Source organism: Cavia porcellus, unplaced genomic scaffold, assembly GCF_034190915.1.
Source record: "Cavia porcellus strain 051 isolate PalLab524CR breed Dunkin Hartley unplaced genomic scaffold, mCavPor4.1 scaffold_12, whole genome shotgun sequence".
Classification (NCBI taxonomy): domain Eukaryota; kingdom Metazoa; phylum Chordata; class Mammalia; order Rodentia; family Caviidae; genus Cavia; species Cavia porcellus.
Genome location: NW_026947495.1, coordinates 33,116,702 through 33,140,391, shown reverse-complemented (window position 1 = coordinate 33,140,391; position 23,690 = coordinate 33,116,702). Strand labels below are relative to the sequence as shown.

The 23,690-nt window shown below is 35.1% G+C and overlaps 1 protein-coding gene across 2 annotated transcripts in view; it reads right to left on the bottom strand.

Moving 5' to 3' along the window:
- The window catches only part of Kynu (kynureninase), a 110,051-nt gene that overhangs the window by 48,938 nt on the left and 37,423 nt on the right, over positions 1 to 23,690 (bottom strand). For both annotated transcript variants that reach the window (XM_063259029.1, XM_003478712.4), the window contains exon 8: positions 22,769 to 22,915. In XM_063259029.1, coding sequence (XP_063115099.1) covers positions 22,769 to 22,915 — 147 coding nt within the window. The remainder of the gene's footprint in view (positions 1 to 22,768; positions 22,916 to 23,690) is intronic.

Sequence of the window (23,690 nt, the reverse complement as noted above, 5' to 3'; positions counted from 1 at the left end):
TTCATGGACTGTGAGGGAAGAGAAAAGAAGTCACCAAGAAGCAAGCCTTCCCTGCAAATCAGCACCAATCATGGGCCACTGGTGGAAGTGCCAGATGCTAGTCTCAATGGCACACAGGCTGAGAGACAAGAAGAGAACCCCCACCCACACCCTGCCATAAGTGACCAGCTGATCTGGAGAAACACAGGCTACAATGATAGCTAATAAGGTGGAATATAATTGAATGCTAGTAGTGTTTAGTGTTTCACTGACTGCAGGTCTAAAGCCAGCATTCTGATCATCTTTGAGAGGATGGCAATAGGCTATGTAGCATCCATTGTTGATTCCCTATTGTCTCGTTTTTAAGTCTTGTATTATTTTCATTGTTTTGTTGGGTTGGGATTTGTTGTTTTGTTTTGTTTGATTTTATTGTATCAGATGGCATGGGCAGCTATTTCAAAAATAGCAAGATATGTTATGGTAGCCATTTTTGATTAACTATTATCTTGTTTTGAAGTCCTTTACTGCATTCACTGCTTTGTTTTTATTGGTTCCATTCTGTTCTGTTTTGTTTGGTTTTTACTATGTGTGAAGGTATCTGCAGCTAGTTTGAAGACAGCAGAAGGAATTATGGTAACCACTGTTGGTTTCCTATTGTTTTGAAGTCCTGTGTCACACTGTTTTGTTTTGATTGGTTTAGTTCTGTTTCCTTTTGCTTGGTTTTATTCTCTATAAAAGAAGAGGAAGAAAAAAAAGTAGTAGGTACAAATATCTTTGAGAAATTCTTTGCCAAAGTGCTGTGCTATAATAATGGAGTAATATTTATAATAATGAAACATTGTTTCCATTCTTCACTATATAGGTATTTGCACTGAAAATGCAAAATCAGTGATCAGTAAATTTGCTGGCATCTTTTAGGAAATAAAGTGATGACACCAAATAACTGGGGGTTATTGCTTTCATCTGAGACATTCACTCGGGGTGAGGGTGTGCACATGCAAAACTCCTTCTTAAGGTTGTAAAAAAAAAAGATTTTAAAAACTTAGTAAATAAAAATACATTTTATTTCTTTTATCTTAATATTTAAAGTGGGAAATGCACATCATATACTTGGCCACATTCTGAGATTAAAAAAATAAAGTCTTAAATTAAAATGCTTGAGTTTCAAACTGAACTAACAGCTTTACTTTCATGGAGAATATTAACAAAACCTGACAAACAAATGTAATTCAGATATGAGTATTTGACAGATATTCTTCTGAAAATATACAAAGTATCACTTTAAAGAAATCCACTTGTAGCCTTTGTTCCCAGTGGTAAAATAAAATTGGTAAAACAAACACATTTTGGAAAGTTTGAAGCCTTGTCTATCAGTGAATGTATTTTCCATTAAAAAGATATTGCTGGTGAGGTTAGTTATAATAATATAAAAAATTATATTTAAATATGTCAATATTTTGCAGATATACATAATTCTATGGAACAATATTTTCCAAAAAAATAAATGCTTGATATTACATATCATACATTGATGAAATATTTATACAATCTAATAATGAATTTTAACTTAATAATGTAGAGAAATTTTAGTAATTTAGTTTTAAATTCCATAGTGTAACTACAAAGAAGTTATCACTTGGCAGATTCTGTTGTAATACCCAAACATATCCATAATAATCTGGAAAAACTATTGAAATTCTGACGTTTTAAATTATATATTGCTGACTTTTTCAACTGTAGTCAATTCTGACTTTTTCAACTATGTATCTGCATGAATAGTGTTTCTTCATATGTTTTACCAATAGCAAAATAATGAAGGCAGAGATATAGATAGAATCTATGTGACTTTTATCATGTCAGATGTTAATGAGATTTCCCAAAAATAAAACAATGCTACTCCTTCTGAGATGTGGCTACTCATTCAAATTGTTCATTGAGGGATGATTATTTAGTTAATTTTTTATGTTTTTCTAGTTATTATTTCCGTTTCTGGGAGTAGTCAGAGATATTTTCCCTTTTTCTGTAGACTATCTCTTTACTCTATGAGTTGTTTGCTGGGCAGATGCTCTTCAATTTCATGAAATTCATGTTGGTTGATTCTTGGTTTTGTGTTGTGTAATTGGAGTTCTGTTCAATAAGTCCTTGCTTAGTCTATGTTTTCAAGAGTTTTAATGATTTTGTTCTATTTCCATCACATTTAGTGTTTTGATTTTTGCATGGAAGTATTTGATCCATTTTTATTTTATTTTAGTACAGGGTGAGAGACATGGATCCAAACTCATTCTTCTGTACAAGTATAACTAGTCTTCCCAACACCGTTTTTAAAAAAGGGTATCTGTTCTCCCACATATATTGTTGGTTTCCTTGTCAAAAATTACATATTTAAGGATGCTTGAAGTTATCTCTGCAATTTCTTTTTCTAGTGCTTTTTTATTTAATGTAATGTAATGTAATTAATTAATTAATTAATTAATCATTTTTTGTACCAGTGATCAAACTCACGACTGCACATTTCCTAAGGCAGGTGCTTAAACTGCTGAACTAAATCCTCAGCCATAGTGCATTTGTTAATATGTCTGGTTTTTTTGTTTTTTTTTTTTGTTTGTTTGTTTGTTTTTTTTTTTTGCCACTACCATGCTATTTTATTACTGTAGTTTTGTAGTACCACTTAAAGTTTGAGATTGTAATATCTCTTTCTTTGCTCTCATTGCTCATAATTGTTTTGGGTATTCTGGATCTCTTCTGGATTCATACAAAATTTAGAATTTTTCATAGTTCTGTGAAAAATTCTGACAGTACTTTGAAGTTGCATTAATTCTGTGTATCATTTTTACTAAAATGGTCATTTTGTCAATATTAGTTTAATGTCCTCTTCAATGGCCAGCAAGTATATGAAAAAATATTCGATATCTTTGGTCATTAGATAAATGCAAGTTGAAGCAACACTGAGATTCTGTTTTACTCCAGTAAGGATGGCTATTATCAAGGAGTCAAAAACCAAAAATTGCTGGCCAGGTCGTGGAAGACCATTTTAAAGTTAATTTTGGTTGTATACTGTTCTGTCTATATACTGAGTTTAGGTACTGACAAGTGCTTAGGATCTGACACTATTCTGAGTGATTTACTTGTCATATGGTTTCAAGTGTATTTTGTGTCTTCCTAAAAGAATTTATTCTGCTTTAGAAAAGAAACGGCAATGATGAATACGTATACTCAAGCTATACCCAAGTATTAACTTTATAATTTAATTCCTTAAGGTCAAAACTATTTGACTCTCCCTATTTCAGAGCGTTCAACTTTTATCTAAAATATGCAAGAATTCCTTCTAAATGAAGACAGTTTTTTAATGAAAATGAATTTTAAAAGTCCTTAAATAAGACTGATAGAATTTTTCAAAATATTTTACCTCTGGATTCATTTATTATCAGTTTACCAGCTGCCCTTATAATAACTATATCTCAAATTTTAGATTCCCTATAACATCTGAGGAATACATCTGTTAACTGCAGTAGTGTTTGATGTTTTTTCTCTAGAGCAGAGAGATGCAAGTTATGACCTGTTAGTACAAATAAAATTATTTTGTGACACCACCAGTACCAGCGACATTTGTTTAAATATCACTCTTGGTAGTTTTTGTATCACAACAGCAGAACTGAGTAGTTACCACAGAACATATGCTCTGCAAAGCCTAAAATACTTAGTTCATAACAGAAAAGATATACAGACTCCTTTATAACCTTAGTTTTCATAGAGGAAACAATATTTTGAAATTTTAACTAATTAAAAATTATACTCATTATAATATTTAATCTAGTATTTCACACAAAAAAGCTATATCAAAATTACATAAATGATTTTGTTGTTCTTTCAGAAGCAGAAAGGCGAATTTGGACTTTGTTTTTACCAAAAGTTGAGCAATACATGTCACGTGAATAAGGTTATTTCTTTTTGTAAGTTATGTTTATCTCTATTAAGATTTAGATGAAGACCTGGGTTTACAGAAGAACGTTTAGGTTGAAGAGTCATGTAGACACATTTGTTAGTTTATATTTTAAGGTACACTTACAATATGGGTATTCCGTTTGGGGAAAAAAATTGGAGTTATTCTGAATTTGAAATTCTTTTTCTCTCCTTGAACATTTCTAGTTAGAAAGATGAAATGAAAATGTGAGTTTTCAGATCCATCTTCTCATGGTGCTTTTCATACAATTCGTCTTTGAAAACTCAAGGAACAGAAAAGACTTACTTTTATTTTGCTATCAATTATTTATAAAGAAGGACACTTTGAAGAAACCACAAGACTTCAACTCCTGAATCCTATTATTAAAATCTCTGTGACACAGCAGTGGCTTCACATCAAAACATTACTTGTGGCTCCTACAATTCGTTTTGATGCATTAACAGTTCTTTCCATACGGGCCTCAGAAAACATCAATTATTCAAATGGGGAAAAGGCTGGGAGATACAAACTTTAAACTTCCAGGATATGACATACCTAAAGTGTCACTAGATGGCAGCATCTTAAAAAAGAAAGTATCTCTATAACATTCCTGCTAGGTATTTTCATTACCTATATGACTGGGTGACATCATGTGAATAGGAAAAAAGAGAAACTACACTTCTCTGTCTACTTTAATACATTTTCATAAAAATCCCAATAGTTTTTGACACAGATTTGTTCCAAATTACCACAGATGCTCACTTCCTACTCACTGACAGGACCACAGAGGAAATTAGCAGTGTTCAACTAACACAAGACTTCACTATCTTATCAGTTCCCAAACTGTTGTCTTTATTGCTTAACCAATCTGAATACTTTCAGCCTGCTTTTCTCCGGTAAATTTTGTAAAGCACACATTTGAATATCAGACTCTTCCCCTTGGTGGGAAAATCATTCCATTCAGTATTTAACTCATAATCCTTGGTATGGCTCATACATAACCCTTGTGGACCTGGCTTCTTCTCCCTCTCCCTCTTGTAGGCCTCAGATCTCCTTTCCTCTACTTGCATAAACTTTTTTCTCTTTCTTCAGGATAGTGTTTCTTTCCTTGTTTTACTGGCCCTGTGGTTTGAATGTGCCCCCAAAAGTCCACATGTTGGGAACTGAATGCTCAGATTCTTATTTAATTCCATTCTGATTAAAGCCTTTGTACAGTAACTAGGATAAGATGACTGAGTGGTTGAAGCTGAATACATGTGCAGGGCTGTGGTGTGGCCCAGGAATGGCTGAATTAAGAACAAAGAGACACTTCAGGGGACAAGATAGGCCATAGCTGAGGCCACCTGGAGACTTTCTGTATAGTTTCCCTTAATTAGCATCATCTGTTGTTCTGAGGGGTCCTTGAATCCCTCCCAAGATCCTGTTGAGGTTTACCCCATTGTCCAATCAACTCCTTGCTTGCTGTGAATAAATACGGGCTGCTTAGTGTCAATCAGCTGGCCAGCTAGCAGAGCTGTGAACTCTGCCCAGGATTTTAGTCCTCCTGGAGCCCTAAAGTTCATGCCTCCTGTCTCATTCCTTTGGGCCTTTACCATGCCCTTGTTTGGGGGATTAGGGATCTAGGCACAGACCTCAACAGATGATGTGTTTCTGAGCCCTCACAATGACACTAATGGATTTAACAGGTAAGGAAGAGACCCCAGAAATGACACAGTTACATGGCCTTGTCAGGTGATGCTCTGCACTATGTTCCAGTGCAGAAGAAAGGATGCCAGCGGCAAGCTCATGATCTCTCAGCCTTCAGAATCACAACCTAAAATAAGCCTCTAAGCCCTATAAGCTACTTAGTCTACAGTGCTAAGTTATACCAACAGAAAATTGGCTAGGACACTTGGCTAATTCAATTTTCTTTTATCAGCTTTCTCCCTTTTCTCATAAAATAGCTCCATTTGAATATTTCCTTTACAATATTTTCCAATCATATTGTCTTCTACTTTCATACAATATGAACCCACAGCATTCTTAAATAAATAAATGAACAAATAAACTCATACAATTCTCAACAGTATTCTTTTAACTCAAAATTAAATTTTAAAAGAACGTTATCTGAAGTCCTTTGTCTCTTATGCAATCATACTGTATAAGCTAATTATTCTGATATGCCATTTTTTTAAAAAATGGAGGATCTTGAGCTAAGTAGAAGTTATCCAAATTTTCAAAATGCAGGTCAGTTAAGTAAAGAATATGATATGCGTTTCATTTTTGCCAACAATGCTAACATAGCACTGAGTTATCTAATCTGGAGTAGAATGACACAGGACTCATTGAAATTTCTAACAAACCTAAGCTCTCCCAATTTTGATTCATTTTTGCATGTTTATTAAAGAGAAATCTGAAGTGGAATACCTAGAGTTTTTAAAAAGTATTATCATTTTGATAATTTTATTAATTCTATAACAATGACTTTCTAGTGTTATTTTGTTTCTTCATCTAAAAATAGTCCTCTGAATTATAAAGATCATTATAGTGACAAATTTGATGTGAAAAATGTATTTTATGTAATATAAATATTTATATATATACTTAGAATTGATATTTAGTGGGTAACCATTGGTAGGGTCATGGGATTGTTGAAAAATAAAAAGCATAGCTCTATTCCTAGGCCACCCAAATACCCACTCATGGTCGTACCCCTCTAATCCTGAAGGTATCTACAGAGATGATTACAGCTCTCGCAAATGCCAGACTCAATGCCCACTGCTAGGTGCCATACATACTCAATGCCTCATACAGAAGTAGCATGAAACAATACATGAACTATAATGCTAAAAATTTGAACACTATTACCTTAAGAAAAAAATGTGTTATGGGAAATTTTTTTTTTAAAGTTTAAAAAGAAACATTATTGGGAGTTAGAAATGTGTGTGGGCATGTGTTTGTGTTGGTGTGATGCTTAACTCTATATAGATGGTATAGATGAGAGGTCAATTAATACTAGTAGATTAGTTATTTAACTCTGATTTTAAGGTTTTTCAAGTTATAATCAGATTCCATACAGTCCCAGAAAGCAGAGAATGGAGAAGAAGAAAAAATTTAAAATTTCCTGCCACAGTTTGGAAAAAGGAATATAGTTACCAGCTATTTTTTAGTGTAGTATGTTAAGCTTTCATTTATTTACAGCAATAACAGTATCAATACTCCATTATTAAAGCCAAAAAAAAATGAGGACAAACACACAAATGAAAAGGTACAGGACACAATTTTCCATGTGGAATTTCAGGGAAACATTTTAGAAACCAAGTAATGTGACCATCAGAATCAGAGCATGAATTTTCTGTACAACAGAGCTCTAGTAATGCTGAAAGTTGTATTAGTTCCAAGACCTTTATAGGTAATAAGAGTCAAAAATAAAAAATAAAAAGTGGAGGAGGGAGGGAGAGAGGGAGGGCGCAGACAGACAGACAGACAGAAAGAGGCAGAGAGTGAGATAAAAAGAAGGAAGGAAGGAAAGATGGAAGAAAGAAAGAAAAAAGAGGAGAGAGAGAGAGAGAGAGAGAGAGAGAGAGAGAGAGAGAGAGAGAGAAACAGCATATATATTATAGAAAAAGAAATCCACAGAATATTTTATCCAGGAAACTAACCACCAAATCAGCTTTAAAGTTTTACATTAAAATTGAATACCACATAGTAACAACAACAAAAAAGGAAAACTAATATGATGAGCAAAATTTTACCTAGTTATTCTATGGAGGAAAAAGAAATAAGAGCATCTACACCAAGGTTATGTCCCCTAATCACAATGATATTTGCTAAAGAGAAGTAACAGTTTCTAAAGTGCATGAGACTCTGGATCCTGAACTGTCTGAATGCTCTCCAGGAACCAGTCCACATTATATTTTTTTTCTGGGCCAGCTTCAAAGGGTAAATGAATTGAAACACAATTTTTGCAGTGTTTTGATGGGGTATTTTTTCCATAATGGATCCGTCTTTTCCATTGTCAATCATTTATCACAGACTAAATTAATTGTCTGTTTGTATGCCTTATCTCTCATTTGATTTTGAACTATTTAAACTCAGGTCTGGTGGTAGTTTTTCTTAATTTTTACTTGCTCTCTTTTTAAACTCATAATTTCATTTAAAAGTAAGAGGTTAATATTCCAATGAAAACGTGAAGTTTTTTGAGAGTTCTTGTACCTTATTTACCACTGAATTATTCAGATTGTCTTCTGGAATTCTGTACAGTCATGATTTCTTTCCAAGCCATGTGGAGACTTATAAGATCTTTTCCACTTTTCCTCTTTGCAGGCAACCAAATCTTCAGCCATAACTATATCGCCAGTCCTGTGTGTCTGTGTATTTGCCTATCTATCTATCCATTAATCATCTATCATCTATTTTGAGGTAGTTTCTCTCTAAATTGCCCTGGATGGCCTCAAACTTGAGATTCCTCTACCTCAGCCTCTCTAGGAGCTGAACCTACAATTGTTTGTCATGACACAGGACTTGCAGTCTCCATGAAATGGAAAGATATTCCCATAAAGTACCTCAGATTTTACAGAAGAGATGATCATGGGGGTGATATTGGGGTCATAATTGCTAGGAGTGAATGCCCATGGAGCAAGTGGCTGAGAGACCCCTCAGCAGTAGTGGTGAGGGTCAGTTTCTTGGGCTTTTCCAGAGGAGAATGGTTGGGAGGAGTGGGCTAGTGGTGGTGAGAAAGGGCTCAGCTGAGTGATGGTACTGACCAGAACAGTATTTGAAAAGACTTCTATCTCCTATCCTTGAAATCCAGGAGTTAAAAGAATTATGCATTTTCAATATTTTCAAAAGAGAATATTACATCAGCTACGGGAACAGAGATCTTAAATTCTCAAGAAATGACAAGAAAGGAAGACATATTTTTAAAAAAAAATTTTTTTTTTTGTAAATGCTAAAACCTCTTCACCATTGCATGATTAGGTTACATGTTAAAAAGTCTGCATAGCTGGGGATTTAGCTAGGCGGCATAAGTGCCTACCTTGCAAGTACACAGTCGTGAGTTTGATCCCTGGCGCACACACACACACACACACACACACACACACACACACACACACACAAATAGACAGCATGAAAGAGAGCCTCAGTATGAACTACAAGTAGACTCCAGTTCTGTCGCACTATGACTGGTTAAGCTGGCGTGGCCAATGCTTATGCTATTCCAGACTCAGTTCTCAACTAAGTCACACTAAAACTTATTTCATCTATTAGAATTTTTGTGAAAATTGGATGTAATGTACTGCATCTCAAATGCCTGAAGCCTAGAAAGTCATTAATATCAGAGTATTATTACTATTTATACAACTCATTATTTCAGAATCTTGTTATTATTAAGGGCTTGATTTTAAAAGTAGATTTTTGGGTTGAAAATATAGTTCAGCAGCAGAATGTTTACATAGCATACATGAAGTCATAAGTTCAAACCTCAGAACCAATAAAATAAAGAGCAAACACAGAGGAGCTGACACTGGCAAATCCAGAAATAATGAATAAGAGAAGGGGAGGAGAGGTCCGTTTTCCTAATAAAATTGAATGTGTCAATTTGAAAGAAAATAGATAGGGCTAATAGCCACATAGAGAGTAAGAATATAGGATTTGACAGACAGGAAAAAAAAAAAAAAAAACAAAGAATCTCGAAATTCTAAAGCATTGAGTAATTTGTTAGTGAAAACCTCTTATGGTGTAGTAAAGCATATATTTTAAACAGCAAATTTCTGCTCCTTTTTTAAAACTGGGACAAACAATGCTTATTTTTCTCAGAAGCAGCTATAAAAGGAGGAAAATTAAACAAATACATTAGTACTGTTCTCTCCCAGAGTCTTTGGCTAGCATGAACCTCATATGAAATTGTTTGATTTATTTCAGCAATGCAAGATAGGAAAAGTAGTTAAAGGTAATTATTCACGCTTAATTGACTTCATTTAATGTTTAATGACTTAATGGAGAAATCTGAATGTGCTAAGTGTGTCAAAGAATAGAAACAGGATTTAAAAAAGAACTCAAAATTTATTTGAAAAAAATCTGATTTTATAATAATTATCCATTATGACAGATTCTGCAGAAATTTCTGATTACACTTAAATAGTTTCCCCTTTTAATGCAATTCTGGGATTGATGTGACCAACCTGACAAACACTTTTGCTGAGATACCCACGTTCTCCATTGTCTGGCCTACCAGGTACATGTTTAAAGATAGCTCAGGATGTTAAAAAAAACTTTTGAGAGTCTATAGAGTGTGCAGGATCCATTCAATCTGTTAGCATCTGCTGACATAAACCTACTAACCTGGAGAGGTAAACAGGCACAGTGATAATTATAAGGCAGTGGAGCTGAGTCTTGCCTGTGTTGTATGCTGCTGTATTCTTACAGCAAAGAGTAAAGTGAAATGCAGCCCCAACACTTATATTACTTGACTGACTCTTGTAGAGACAGGAATATGAAATCCTTGCTCTTTGTCATTAGAATTTTCTTGCAGTGTCAAGTTAAATATATCTTCCTGTTGTACTTGTATAACATGATGGGAACTATATCACTGGCCATGTTTTGCACTGCCTTATAATTATCACACACACACACACACACACACACACACACACACACACACACACAAATCATAAAGTGATTTTGACTACATTTCATGAAGAGTGAAAATGTGCTTTGTCATCATGTGGGAAAAATGTGGTACAAGAAACTGAAGTGTGACACATGCTGATCTCTTCATGTGCTTCCCACCAAACATAGCTGACTCTTCAGGTGCAGAGTGACTTTTCACCTTTGCTTATCATTGTATCTAGCTGTCTTTTTATAAAGTGTCTTTCAAGTACCTACTTACCCATCACTATTAAATAATGTTAATTATATCTGAAAACAACTTCAACTTAGATGACAGATCACCTGGTTCCATATTTTTCTAGTGATTATTGTGTCAATCTCAATGCTCAATTTCTTAATTTTTAAAAATAATCAATTACAATTTAACTTTGATAACATTGTATGTCTACAGGATAATTTTTAAAGACTTCTCCCTTGAATTTGTCTCCTTAAGCCAGTGTCTTATGACAATATGATTGTTATCTTTTCTCTTTAGTATACAATATCTTCAATAAAAGTGAATATTTTTCAACTCACCTAAATTTTGACATTTATATGCATAACTCTTCTTCCATAAGTAAGGTCTCTGATAAAATAATTTACTTATTAAGAATAACATGGGAGAAACCTCTTGTATTTAACAAGGATTTTTTTTTTCTGATAGAGAGGTTTTTGGTGCTCAACTTTGGCTGCCACAAGATACAGCATTCTCTTTCCATTCTTGGTGAGGTCAGTTTAGAATGGGGTTACATTAGAATAGAGGCAGACATTTAATGCTGGAAAATTTTCACTTTTCAGCTTAACAATATCAGACTTCTTTGGTTAGTCAGGAAGAATGAAAATAAAATATCAGAGAAAATACCCTAGACTTTAGACAACTATTATTTTTTAAAATGTACATCATCAACAAAAATGTCTATGTGTAATATCTCATTTGGGAGATCCTAGAGTTAGCTGTTACAGCAATGAGTGAGGATCGATCAGGAGAAACAGTTATTCCTTACGGGTTTTAAGAAACTGGTTGCAAAATCACATGTCCTGATTGACAACCAAGAAGCTTGTTTACTCAGATCTGTAATCCTAAAACAATATCTGGAGTCCAGGCTCCTCTGCCATTGGGAATTAATCACTCATGCTCAGATGGTCCATTTAATCAAACATTAAGTTAAACAAAACATCTAGTGAAGACTTCTTAGGAACAACTCAAAAGTTTTATATTTTTTGGCACTGTTTCTCATTAATATTTTGGATTTACTGATTGTAGGCTTGCACATGGATGGATCCCAGACTCTAGACATTTTACTATAGAGCTAACAGAACAATCCTCCAATATTTCCAAACAATACAGTTCAGTATATTAAAGGACCATTCCACCTAAAGCTTCTTGCTTTCCCCTTCTTCAAAGTGTAGCTACAAGTTCTTTGATCAATAAGTTCACATGTAACTGAAATACAACTTTTATTTTTCTATTGAGAAGATGTCTCAAAAATGTGGATACATTCCTACACATGCACACCCTCCCATGCACACCTCCATAAGCATACCTCACATAATTTCAACTCATCTGTTCTTGGACACTGTGGATAAAACCAAATCTAGGTTAAACTATAGGAGATAACCACAGACACTTGATTTCTGATGCATATACAACCTTAATCTTTATTTTCACTGAGGGAATAGAGGTAAATAAGATCTCCTGAGAGATCAAAATATATACAATAAAATGGATATATTGTCTGCTAGCTCCTGACCATTAATAATATGTCAGCTTGAAACACCTAGCAGATGAGTAAAGCACAGTTATTGGAGTGCCCGTAGATGACTGACATGGAGACAATACACTGACAGAGGAAAACCCACCCTGGATATGACTGGCATCAACTAGTAGGTCTGTAGCCTTGTTGGCATAAAAAGGGCAAAAAAAGAGGAAGTGGCCCCATGTTGAAACCCTCTGGTATTCCTCAGTAGGTCTGTCCATTATTACCATTATGTTGCATGTTGGTTTCTGGTTCTTCAGTTTACCCTTCCGACACAGTCTGACACCAGTGACTCTGCCATGATATTCCAAGCCTTTAACCTTATGATGGTTCTGCATCCCTGATCCTGTGGCTTGCATCTTTTTGGCTAAGAAACTGCCAGATTCTCTAGCCCCTAATTGCACAGGTGGTTTTGTATACTCTCCCAGCTCTGCTCCTACAAGCCACTTGCTAAATCCTAAACCATAATTACATATACATTTTCTATGATTCTCTTGCTTTAGAGAATCTTATCTAATAGAGTCTCTTTTATTTGAACTGTGTCATCAAAGAGCTTTACAAACTTACCAAAATAATGCAATTGTCTTCTTTTTACCCACTTACCTCTCCAATCTATTCTTATTCTCTGGGCAAGAATATCTTTCTATTTTAAAAAATAAATCATCTTAAATGTCCTATTTTTGAGAAGATCCAAATATGGTTTCATGGGCCTTTCTTTACCTGGAATTTGACTCACTAATGAACTCATTTTTTTTTTTTTTGCCTTCTTCTGATATTTTGCAATCAATTTACAGTGGTACCTTGCTTCACAAACTTCATTCATTCCATGATTCTGGGGAAGATGTGTTCATCACCTGATGCAAAGTTTGAAATGGAAACAAAATTTTGCCAAACTCTTCTGTTTGTGAAATGAACTGTCTGTGAACAAAAGTGTCTGTGAACTAAGGTATATACAGAAATATTTATTCCCCTGCAATCCTATCAAAACATTTAAGTATCTAAAAGGCCCCACCATGCAACCAGTCCCTCAGATTGGATTTTACTTGGTCAATGGCATGTTTCTAAAACTGACTCATGATTTCCCTTCTCTAAGAAGGTCACTTTGATACACCAAACTAACTAGATATTCCCATTTAGAACTCCACTACAATGATTTACGGCTCAAATATTTTCTGATAATGAAAGATCCAAATATGTATCAGTTGACTAGACAAAACGGAAATTATATTCTTTGTATGCTTGAATAACAAGATTCTCTCCAGTAATAGTAAAGTGATGTCAATAAAAAAGAACTTAATCTTTACAATTTCTAGTATAGATGGCTCAATATTAAATATGCTTGTATTATATTTAGGAAACAGGTTAATTTTATGCATGGAAATTTAAAACATCATGCCAGCCAATATGGAAATTTTACAAAAATGTGCTAATATTTTTTCCTTGTTAATTCACTGTGGAAATCCTAATATCCCAAGCATTACTGATAATCATGAACTATTGGAATTCATGAGAGATGACTTCTAATTTTTATGACTAGGACTATCACAGCCAAGTTTTTTGTCAAAACCTTTATAAATCATCTACTTGTTTCCTAGAAGAATCTCAAAAATATTTCTAGAAAAATTTAGGTTTTCTCCAAAGTTAAATGAATCATTTAAAGTGGTGATTGTTGTAGCTTGGAATAACTTGATGCTATCTTGAGCCCTGTATTTAAGTAGTGCCCTGTATTTGACTCCCCCAAAATAAAAAATTACTCAGGGCAAAAGTCCAATGAAAAAAAATCAAAATGAGCTGTACCCACAAAAAAAATTAACCTGCTCAACAAAAAAAGTAGGATACATGTGTCAACCAAAAAGTAATGTACGATTCTAGCTAAATTGTTTCCAACAGAATGTCTTTTTGTGGTTCTCTGTTTTAAAAACTCTATAACTATCCAGGTCAGGGCCACTTGGTGAGACTTAAAAACAGGGGTCTATGTAAGTGGTTGTTGAGCTCAGCTAATTAAATTCCAAATTTACCAATGTGGCTGTTTAGATTCCTATATTGTTCACAAACTCACTTCAGTTGATGATTCATATGTTGATGTTGCTTACATTCTTCTTATTTACATAAGCAATTTTGTTGTTTTACAAAGTATGTCTTTATTCATATTTCTGTTTTTGTCTTAAATTACTCTATACTTATAAGTATATATATATATATATATATATATATATATATATACTAAAATTTGTGAAAGGAATGAGAAATTATTCATTTATTTGACAAACATTTATTTACCACTTATTGTCTTCCAGATAATATATTTCATTGTAGTCTATGGCATTTTATGGGGAAATGAAGAGAGGAAGAGAACATGAGCAGTTTACACTGAGATCTTTAAGGATTGTATTAGTAACATTTTTATTAGTCCATGCCCTAGCATTTTACAAAATTTAGCCTAGTCTTTTGAGTCTTGATCAAAGTATTATGGTTATTCTATCTTTAGTTAAAATCTTTGGTTAAAATCTTGATATTTTACTTTCAATCTAAAATACTCATTTGTTTATTATTTTTCTAGAAAGATTGGCTATTCCAATTTAAATTTTTAATATGTTAAAAATTGCAAGCATTGAGTACTTACAATATGCTAAGAGCTAAGTATTTTAAAATAGTACGTCCCTTAACTGTTGTTAGAACATGTGATAAACGATTACTATCTTCCTCATTTATTAAGAAGACAAACTAAGTCACTTAAGTCCAATTAAACCAAAACATAATTTTGTAATACATAATTTCATAGAACATGTACTATATGAAGACACCTACTTTAATTTCTATTAATTATGTATGAATAATATAGAGGAATAATTAATATTTTAATATATAGTACACAAAATATACTATACTGTATAATTAATAAAGGCTGCATTCATGAAAATGCTACATGGAAGGAGTCCAGGTGGAGTACAGTTAGCATCTGTGCTTGAACACTTCATTTCCCATAGTAAACCCCAGACTGTTAGTCAATGGAATCTAAACGACGTAAATTTTACCATTTTTTAAGGCTGTCATTTACAATGTAATTGTACCTTTCCATACCCCTTTACCAAATAATTCCTCTGGCTGAAGCCAGACAAGAGTTCTAGGATATGAAATTCAATGAGCACAACCCTGAGATATCAGGAACCAGAACCACTGCATGGACAGAAAGCTGAACCCTGGCTTTTACGTGAACAAGAAAAAGAGAATTAGCAAGGTACAGCTGAGTATCTCTGGGATGGTCACTCTGAGATGCTGTGACAGAGGCCAGCAATATCAGCCCAGCCTGGGCAACTCAGCAATTTACCAAGGCTGACGATGTAAGTGGATGTGAAGATGTGGATTCAATCAAACTATCCAGCAATCAATAAAATAAAAACTATATTTAATAATGTACTAATGCAACTAATACACCAAGAGTTTTCAACTGCAATTTTTTATCATCTATTATGTATTTCTTATCACAATTCTACCTGACAAGTTATAATTTTCAGAAACATCCATTTATTTAAATATGAGACATAGATAGCCTCTGTATTCCTCTTTATAATTCATTGTATCACATTATTGCCTCATCAATTTCTTATGAACTGTTTTCAAATGTTTTGAGAAATGATGTGAGAAAAGGAGAGAAAGAAAAAGAAAGAAAGAAAGAAAGAAAGAAAGAAAGAAAGAAAGAAAAAGGAAGGAATAAAAAAAAGAAAGAAAGAAAGAGAAATTGCACAGAGATAAGAGAGAGGAGAAGGAATATAGTAGGTCAGAAACCAAGGGATCCTGTGTTGGCCCTGGTGGCAGTGGTGGGGGGCATAATTGAGACATGCTACTAGTTAACAAAACCAAACCTATTTCCAATTCTTCTTTCCTAGTTTTTTCTACTATGTGGATCTGCATGTGAACTCTTTCTTTATTCCTGCTTTTTTTAGCTACTGTTTCAGAAAGCAATGACTCATGTGCAGGGATCTGCTAGGCTAGGTTTTTTTTTTTTCTCCCCTGGGAAGATTTAGCACTTCTTATGAAAAGGACAGATGAAGCCGCATTGCAGCTTCTCCCTTTTTCCTTCTTTCTGCCTTAAATAGAAATGTGGTATCTGGATCCTGGACAACTAGCTTAGAACTGTAATGTGAAGAATCTGAGGAAACTGTTAAGAGAACTGGTCTCCAGAGGGGTAGTTAACTCTTGGGGACCAGGCTGGGTGGTGGCGGGGAAAGGTCTGACCCTGGCCCCGCAGTCCAGAGGCCTGTGTTGACTCAGCCTCAGGAACAGAAAAGTACTGGAAACCTGCGTGTTTCCTGTCTGTGTGAGGAGAGCTCATAATAGTGCTGCCAGGGCACGATAAATCTGCTGGGGACAATGTACGGACCGCTAGTACGCTATTAACTAGTGCAGGCAGCCAAGTATAGAGAAGGGCTTGTTCCTCCTTTAACATTTCCCCCTTTTAAAGTTTAACCTGCTCCTTATTTTTCAAAATCTCTTTCACCTGTTTTACGAATGACGCACGACCCCATCCCCCTATGCTTCTTGCTGATTAACAAAACTGAGTCAGCTATGAACATTGTCAAGCCTGTTCATCAGAAGCAAGCTCCTCCTCCCGGTCCCCTTGCACCTTTAGTATTGCTGTAGTCTACATCATTTCCACCTACAGGTGCCTGATCAGCCCCCAGCACTTAACTGAGTTTCTCCATGCAGCTCAGCAGCCCTCATTCTAAAGTCTTCTCTGATTAGAAAACAGAAGTCCTTGCTTTTTGTCTGATCTTAACTGAGATTCTGTTTATATGGCTTACAATCTTCATCTGTGATTTGGAAATATATTGCAAAAAGCTGCCAGTAATGGGGTAGAATTACAAAATACTTGGATGAAAGATCAAAAATAGGAAACCTGTGATGAGTCTAAAGGTCCAGCAGGGTGGTGACCTGAAACAAAACAGACATCTAGGGGGGAGACAAGCCATTCTGGAGCATTCTGATCCCGAGGTGCATACAGGACATCCAAATGCAATACACAGATGAGCACAACAGACATTTTCCTGCTATAGGAGTGGCCTGGAGCTTTCACACAACACTGATGGCTTAGTGAGCATGTGCACACGCAATGTGTGTGCGTGCGTGTGAGTACATGTGTGTGAAGGAGAATAAGTAAAAATCCCTGGAGACAGTAAAGCAAAGGACAACGGGAGACAGAAATAAAAGGAAATTTTTACAGAATATGAAACTACAGAAACATGAGAGCATAGCAGAGATCCAAAGAGATGGGTTAGTCAACATAATAAAATAACATATATGGCTTAAAATACAAAACATGAAATTGTCTTCAAACTGGTATCTTTTGCCACATGCCAACCTCCTCTTGTGATTTAGTTCTCTGAACTGACCCTGTTTCATTTTCCTTAACTTCAGTGTCTTAAATTTATTATAGGGCTTAGTCATATTTATTTTCCTCTTTGATGACTATTAGAAATTAAATATTTCCTTGTCTTTCAGTGTCAGTTTCTACACCATGTATAGCAAAGCCAGGAAAGGACTGATAGTCAAATAGAAAAGTGGGCAAGACAAGTATTTCATAAAACTATCCAGAAAGTCAATGAACACTTTAAAGATTCTCAACTTCATCAATAATTAAAGAGACAGAAATTAAAACTACATTATCACTATAACCTAAGCAGAATCGCTAAAACTTCAAGCACACACAATAGCAACTACTGGTGATGAGTAGAATAAAAGAAATTCTTGCCTACACGACTGAGAAAGAGCATATGCCAAATTAATACAAACCCTTTGAAACACTAGCATTATTGATTAATAATGTATACACACATAATTTATGATTCAGGAATCCTATTTCTAGGTACGCATTTAACAGAATTTTATATGAATGCTTACTTCTCCAAGTTATAAGAATATTAATGGCATTTATTGTGCTAGCCTGCCAGCAGTCATAAAAGCAAACTATTTGCCCTGATTAGAATAGAAAAAAGATTCTGTTCTATTTTGTGTAGTGTAACAATACACTGAAATGAAAAATTTTGCAAGGAATAAAGTACTGTTAAATATTGTAGGCATACATACAGTTAAAAACACCATAATTGCAAATGAGCAAACATTAAAAATGTATATATGTAATTAAATAAAGTTAAGTGGACAAACTTATGTATTTATATAATGACCAAAAAAGGCAGCAGAATGGTAACTTTGTAAGGGAGACATTGTGGTATAAATGTTAGCATTCCTCCAAAACTCACCAATTATTACCTAATACCAATTACCTAACACGAGGGTGCTGGTATTTGGGAGATGATGATGTCATGAGAGCTCTTCATGGAGGGAATTCTTGCCCTTATAAAAGAGGCCCAAGTGAGCTCCCTGCCCTCTTCTGAATGTGACGACACAGCAGCAAGGTGCCCTCTTTAAAGCAAAGAACAAACCCTCAGCGGACACCGAATCTGCTGATATATTCCTCTTCAATTTCACAGCCTACAGAATTCTAAACCACATACTTCCCCTTGTTTTTAAATTATTATATAATTGTCTGAAGGGGCCAACAGACTTTAGTAGTATTTGGAGGATGGCAGAATTGAGAGTTCAGAGAACTGGAAGTGTTTGGTGTTTGTATTAGGAGATGGCTACAGTGTTCAGAGTAACTCAGGAAGCCATCTACTTATGACAGTTCTGTTCTTGGTATATGTGTATTTTTATAAATTATTTTTCAACTTGTTATCCAAAGTTCCTCACATTGACTGGTTGGAATATTTTACTTTATAATACTGAAATTTTTACTTCCAAAGCTACTCATTGTTTCTCATTGCTCTATCCCACCATCTTTGGGGGTTGCAGCCATGCTTAATTTATGGAAACATTCCTCTTTTATCTTAATTAGCTAATCATAACAGTTTCTATCAGAAATGTTTTCCTGTCTCTATAATTTCCCATCTCTCTTTTGATTGACACCTTAATTTCTTTTTGCCTCTCTCTTCAGCTGTATTGTCATAGCCTACCCAAGGGATTTATGTAAGTGTTAGCCTAATTTCTTAACTTCAATTGAGATGGAAGGAATTGTCTAGCAAGAAGTTAAATAATTTTGATAACTGGTAAATCTAAGTATGCTCTATCCCCAGTATCCCAATGTTGTATGAGCATGGTGCTGACATAGATGTTCCACCTAAGGAAAATTGCCAGCATAAATAGAGACATAGAGAAGAAGAGGTAGGCACCGTGGGTTTCTCTAAGTGTTGCTGTTTCAAGCCTTTGGTTCTCCTGGAGGAGCTCATCGTGACTAGCTTCCCCAGTGTGAGTTCGACCATTGTCATCTGAGAAGCTCTGGACATGGCTGGTGAGAGTGGCTGTAGTTTACTTTGGGGGAGCTTTGCTTACATCGAGTGTCACTTCTTGGCTCTGGAGGGGAAGACATGTGCCATTTAAACTCCAGGAGAACCTTGTCACGCTGGCTTTCTGGCATGTACTCAACTGTTCTTTTTGTCAGAGGAGCTCAGGACCTCGGTGTCACTGAGGATGGCTGTGGTACTTCTCAGGGTAGCCCTGGTTTTAATTTTGAGTGTGACATCTGGGCTCCAGTGTAAAACCCTCAACCTACCAGCACAGCTCCTTCATTCACCCCACTGACATAGTCTTTCTAGCTTCCACTTGACCTTTGGGTCTTCCCAGCATGGTTTCATAAAATAGACTGGTGTGACTCCTTCTCATGGGCTCTAGACCACCAGTTGGACTTGTGGGAGGCATTGTTATAGACTCTAGGTCTGCATCAGGACTGCTGCAGGACATTTCTGTGGGATCCAGGCACTTGGCTGAATATTCTGTGTCTTTAGTTTTGTAGACAGATTTCCTGCATTTCCTGTGTTTAACTCTGGGTGACCATCATAAAATAATATAAATGTTGTGTCCTGATCTAATTATTTTCATCACAACCCCTGACTACAACAGTCACCAACAACATGAAAAAGAGACCTGTGAGGGAGTAGTGTTGTTGGTTCTCCTGTTGCTGTAGATTCTCTTGGAGGAGCTTGTTGAGCTTCTTTCCTGATATGAAATGGGTTTTTTCTCATCATCAGAGGCCCTCAGGACCTTGTTGTTGCTGAGAATTGCTGTAGTTCACTTTGGGGGAGCTCTGGTCCTTACTTCAAGCATCACTTCCTGGCTCTGCAGGGGGAAGATGGTATGCTGTTCAGTCTCCTGGAGAAGCTTATCATGCTTGGTTCCTGATGTGAACTCAGCTGTTCTCATCATTGGAGAAGTTTGAGATCTTGTCACTGAAGATGCCTGTGGTACTCTGCAGGGGAGCTCTGGTCCTTTGAGCATCAATTCCTAGCTCTAGTTCTGATCCCTCAGCCTACTAGCAACCTTTATCTCACTGGCACAGACTTTCTAGCTTCCACTGCTGACCTTTTGGCCTTCCCAGAGTAGATTTGTGAAATAGATTTACAAAAGACATTGTCAGAGGCTCTTGGTCTTCATTTGGACTCATGCAGGACATTGTTATGGGATCTAGTTCCTCAGTTGGATTCTTTAGGCCATTTGTGTGTGGACAGATTTCCTGTACATTTTTGTGTTGGCTATTATAAAATAATTCTGTAAATTATGTGTTCTGTATTAAATTGTTTTCCTTGCAAATCCTGACTACAACAGTGTCTATTCTTCTTTGCAGTCACATTTAGCTTTAACTGTTTACTCCTGCCTTTGTGTCTTTGGTTGAGAGCACCGTGATTATTTGATTTGGTAGTCATTTACATTTTGTAAATGAAGGAAAGTACAAAACACTTGGGGAATGGCTTTAAGCACCCAATATACTTAAGAATGAGAATAATGTATATAAAACCCAAGTAAACAAATTTATTTTGCTTTTAATGGGAAGTAAAATGATTTCTTAATCATTCCCAATAGTTTCATAGGAGTTAAAGGTAGCAGGAATCATTACTTAATAGAGAATATGTGCCAAATCCTAGAGATGCTCTGCATTTTTGTACTGAACTAGTGAGATAGGTGTTATTATTCCAAATTACCATTTTAGGAAAAGAGATCCAGAAAAATCAAGTAACTTGCCCAGGATCATACACCAACTAAGTTACCCAACCAAGATTTGAACCTTAGATTGTGTGATCCCAAAATCTGTTGTCTTCTCTATCTTCCTGTCTCACATCTAAGAAATTTAATGACATATGCATGTATACTAACAGAGCAGAGGCTGCTTGCTGATCACTTGCACAACATTTTAAAATACATTTTTGTAGGCTTTCTTTTACTTCGGTGCCTACCATTTAATATCTAAATTAAGAAGAGATTATTTCATATCTTTTGTAATGTACCACTTTCAAAGTTATCCATCAAACCAGTTGGAAGTCATGACTGGGAATTCCTAGAGACTGCTGATAATGGTGCTGAAATTCTTTTCATTAGTTCCATTCATTAGCTCAGTGACCAAATATATTAACTAGACCTTACATATATATTAAACCCATAACTTATTAATGTTCAGAATAAAATTTGATCGCCACTTTTTTAAATACATGACTTGATTTCTAAATCAAATGGAACTGCTACTTACCGATTTTAAATACGAATTGTGACTATTGAATTCTGCTCCCCTGATTTCTTCCTTTCAAGCTAATAAATGCTAAAATATTTTTTTAGCATTCATACACAAAGACATACAATTTCCAAATGGTAACAATTTAAGCATGATTTATCAGTGCATAAGAAAAATTTCTTGTGATAGGCAGTATAATAATTTCTCAAGTTTCTTTTAAAAAAAGGCTCCTTAAATTATCTTGGGTGAAACTTTATCTACTGATAAAATCTACTTGATCTGTTGATGAAATCTGCATTTCTTCCTCTTTAGACACTGAGGACTCAGTGAAAGCTGGCTCATTTTAGTACAGCTGATAGTAGGACAAATTCCTGAACTCTAGCAGTCTTTTTAGTAGTTACTTTCTTCAGTATTTTGTCTGCTTCTTACTTAGTGAAGGTGATATCCCCTGTGGAAAGCCTATCCTGCTGACTGAGGCACACACAGAAGGAATATCTGTTTGCAAGGAGATGAGACCACAAAAGTGACAAAAAGTGGATTAAATTAGAGATAGCTGAAGCAAAAGAAAATATAGAATTTTTTTTTTTTTTCTTAAAAAGTAAACAAGTCATGGTGGTGCACGCTTGTAATCCCAGCATTTGGGAGATTGAGGCAGAAGGATCTGCAAATTCTCGGCCAGCTTCAGTAGGCTACATAGTGAGTTCAAGGCCAGCCTGACCTGTATAGTGAGACCCTGTCTCAAAAAAATAAAAACAAAAACAAACAAAAAAAGTAAGACTCATTCTTAAAATAAGCCTTACAGTGATTTCACAAAGCATGCATGAAGGTACTTCATAGAAGTGCAGTCAGACTATGCTTCAGCTGGCTGAGGGCTCACAGGGGAGTGGGGAGGGACCAGGATGTGAATACCTTTGCTTGTCCAGCTTTTGTAATGGCAGGAATGTTAAAGAGCTGTCCAGTGTAAAAATGCAGCCCACTGAACAGGATCACTGCAATCGAGTCTCCTTCTTTCTCAATTACTTCAAGAATATCTTCCATCCTTAAGATTTCTTCCCCCTAAATCAAAGAAGACACAAGTTATGCTGTAATCATAATAGTAATTTGTCACTTCATATGTATCAATCTAAATTTCACCATCTTTCTCACTGTAAGAAGAATTAGAGGTAAAGTTTTATCCCCACACTCACGCTCTGTAAAATCCTGATGGAAGAGCAATATTTCAGCAGATGTATTCATTATTAACAAGTGAAAATAAAATAGTAAACAGGAGTTGTTTAAAGTCTCAGTCTTTGTAACTGATTTATCCTTTACTTGTTCAGTTAACCTTTATAATTTTGATACCTATAAATTGTTTTCTCATGAGATACAAGTTGTGACTGTATAAAACACTCAAAACATAAGAAATTCATGAAGATCATATGGAAAGAGAAAGTTGTTGGAAATAAGGAATTGCATTTATCAATGTAAGAATTATTTTTAGAAAAGAATTATTTCTGTGTCTTTGTTCTGAATATTAACTAATTTCTAACAGGTTAATTGTAAAGCCTTCTCCAAACTAGCAGTCAAAAGCCAATCCTGAAATATAAAATCAAAACTTTTCACTAATATCCAGCTTATTTTCTTCTATATCATGCTTCTATAACTTATGATTGGGAATGAATTTAGATTTGTGCTTGCCAACAATTTCCTGAAATAAACAGGCTAAGTAAAAACATCTATTTGTATTCTAACAATTCTCATCAACTTAAAAATTGTTTACAAATTTTCTTCAGTGATAAGTTTCACATGACTTTGTGGTCCATACATCATTAATTTGATTAATATTAGAGGA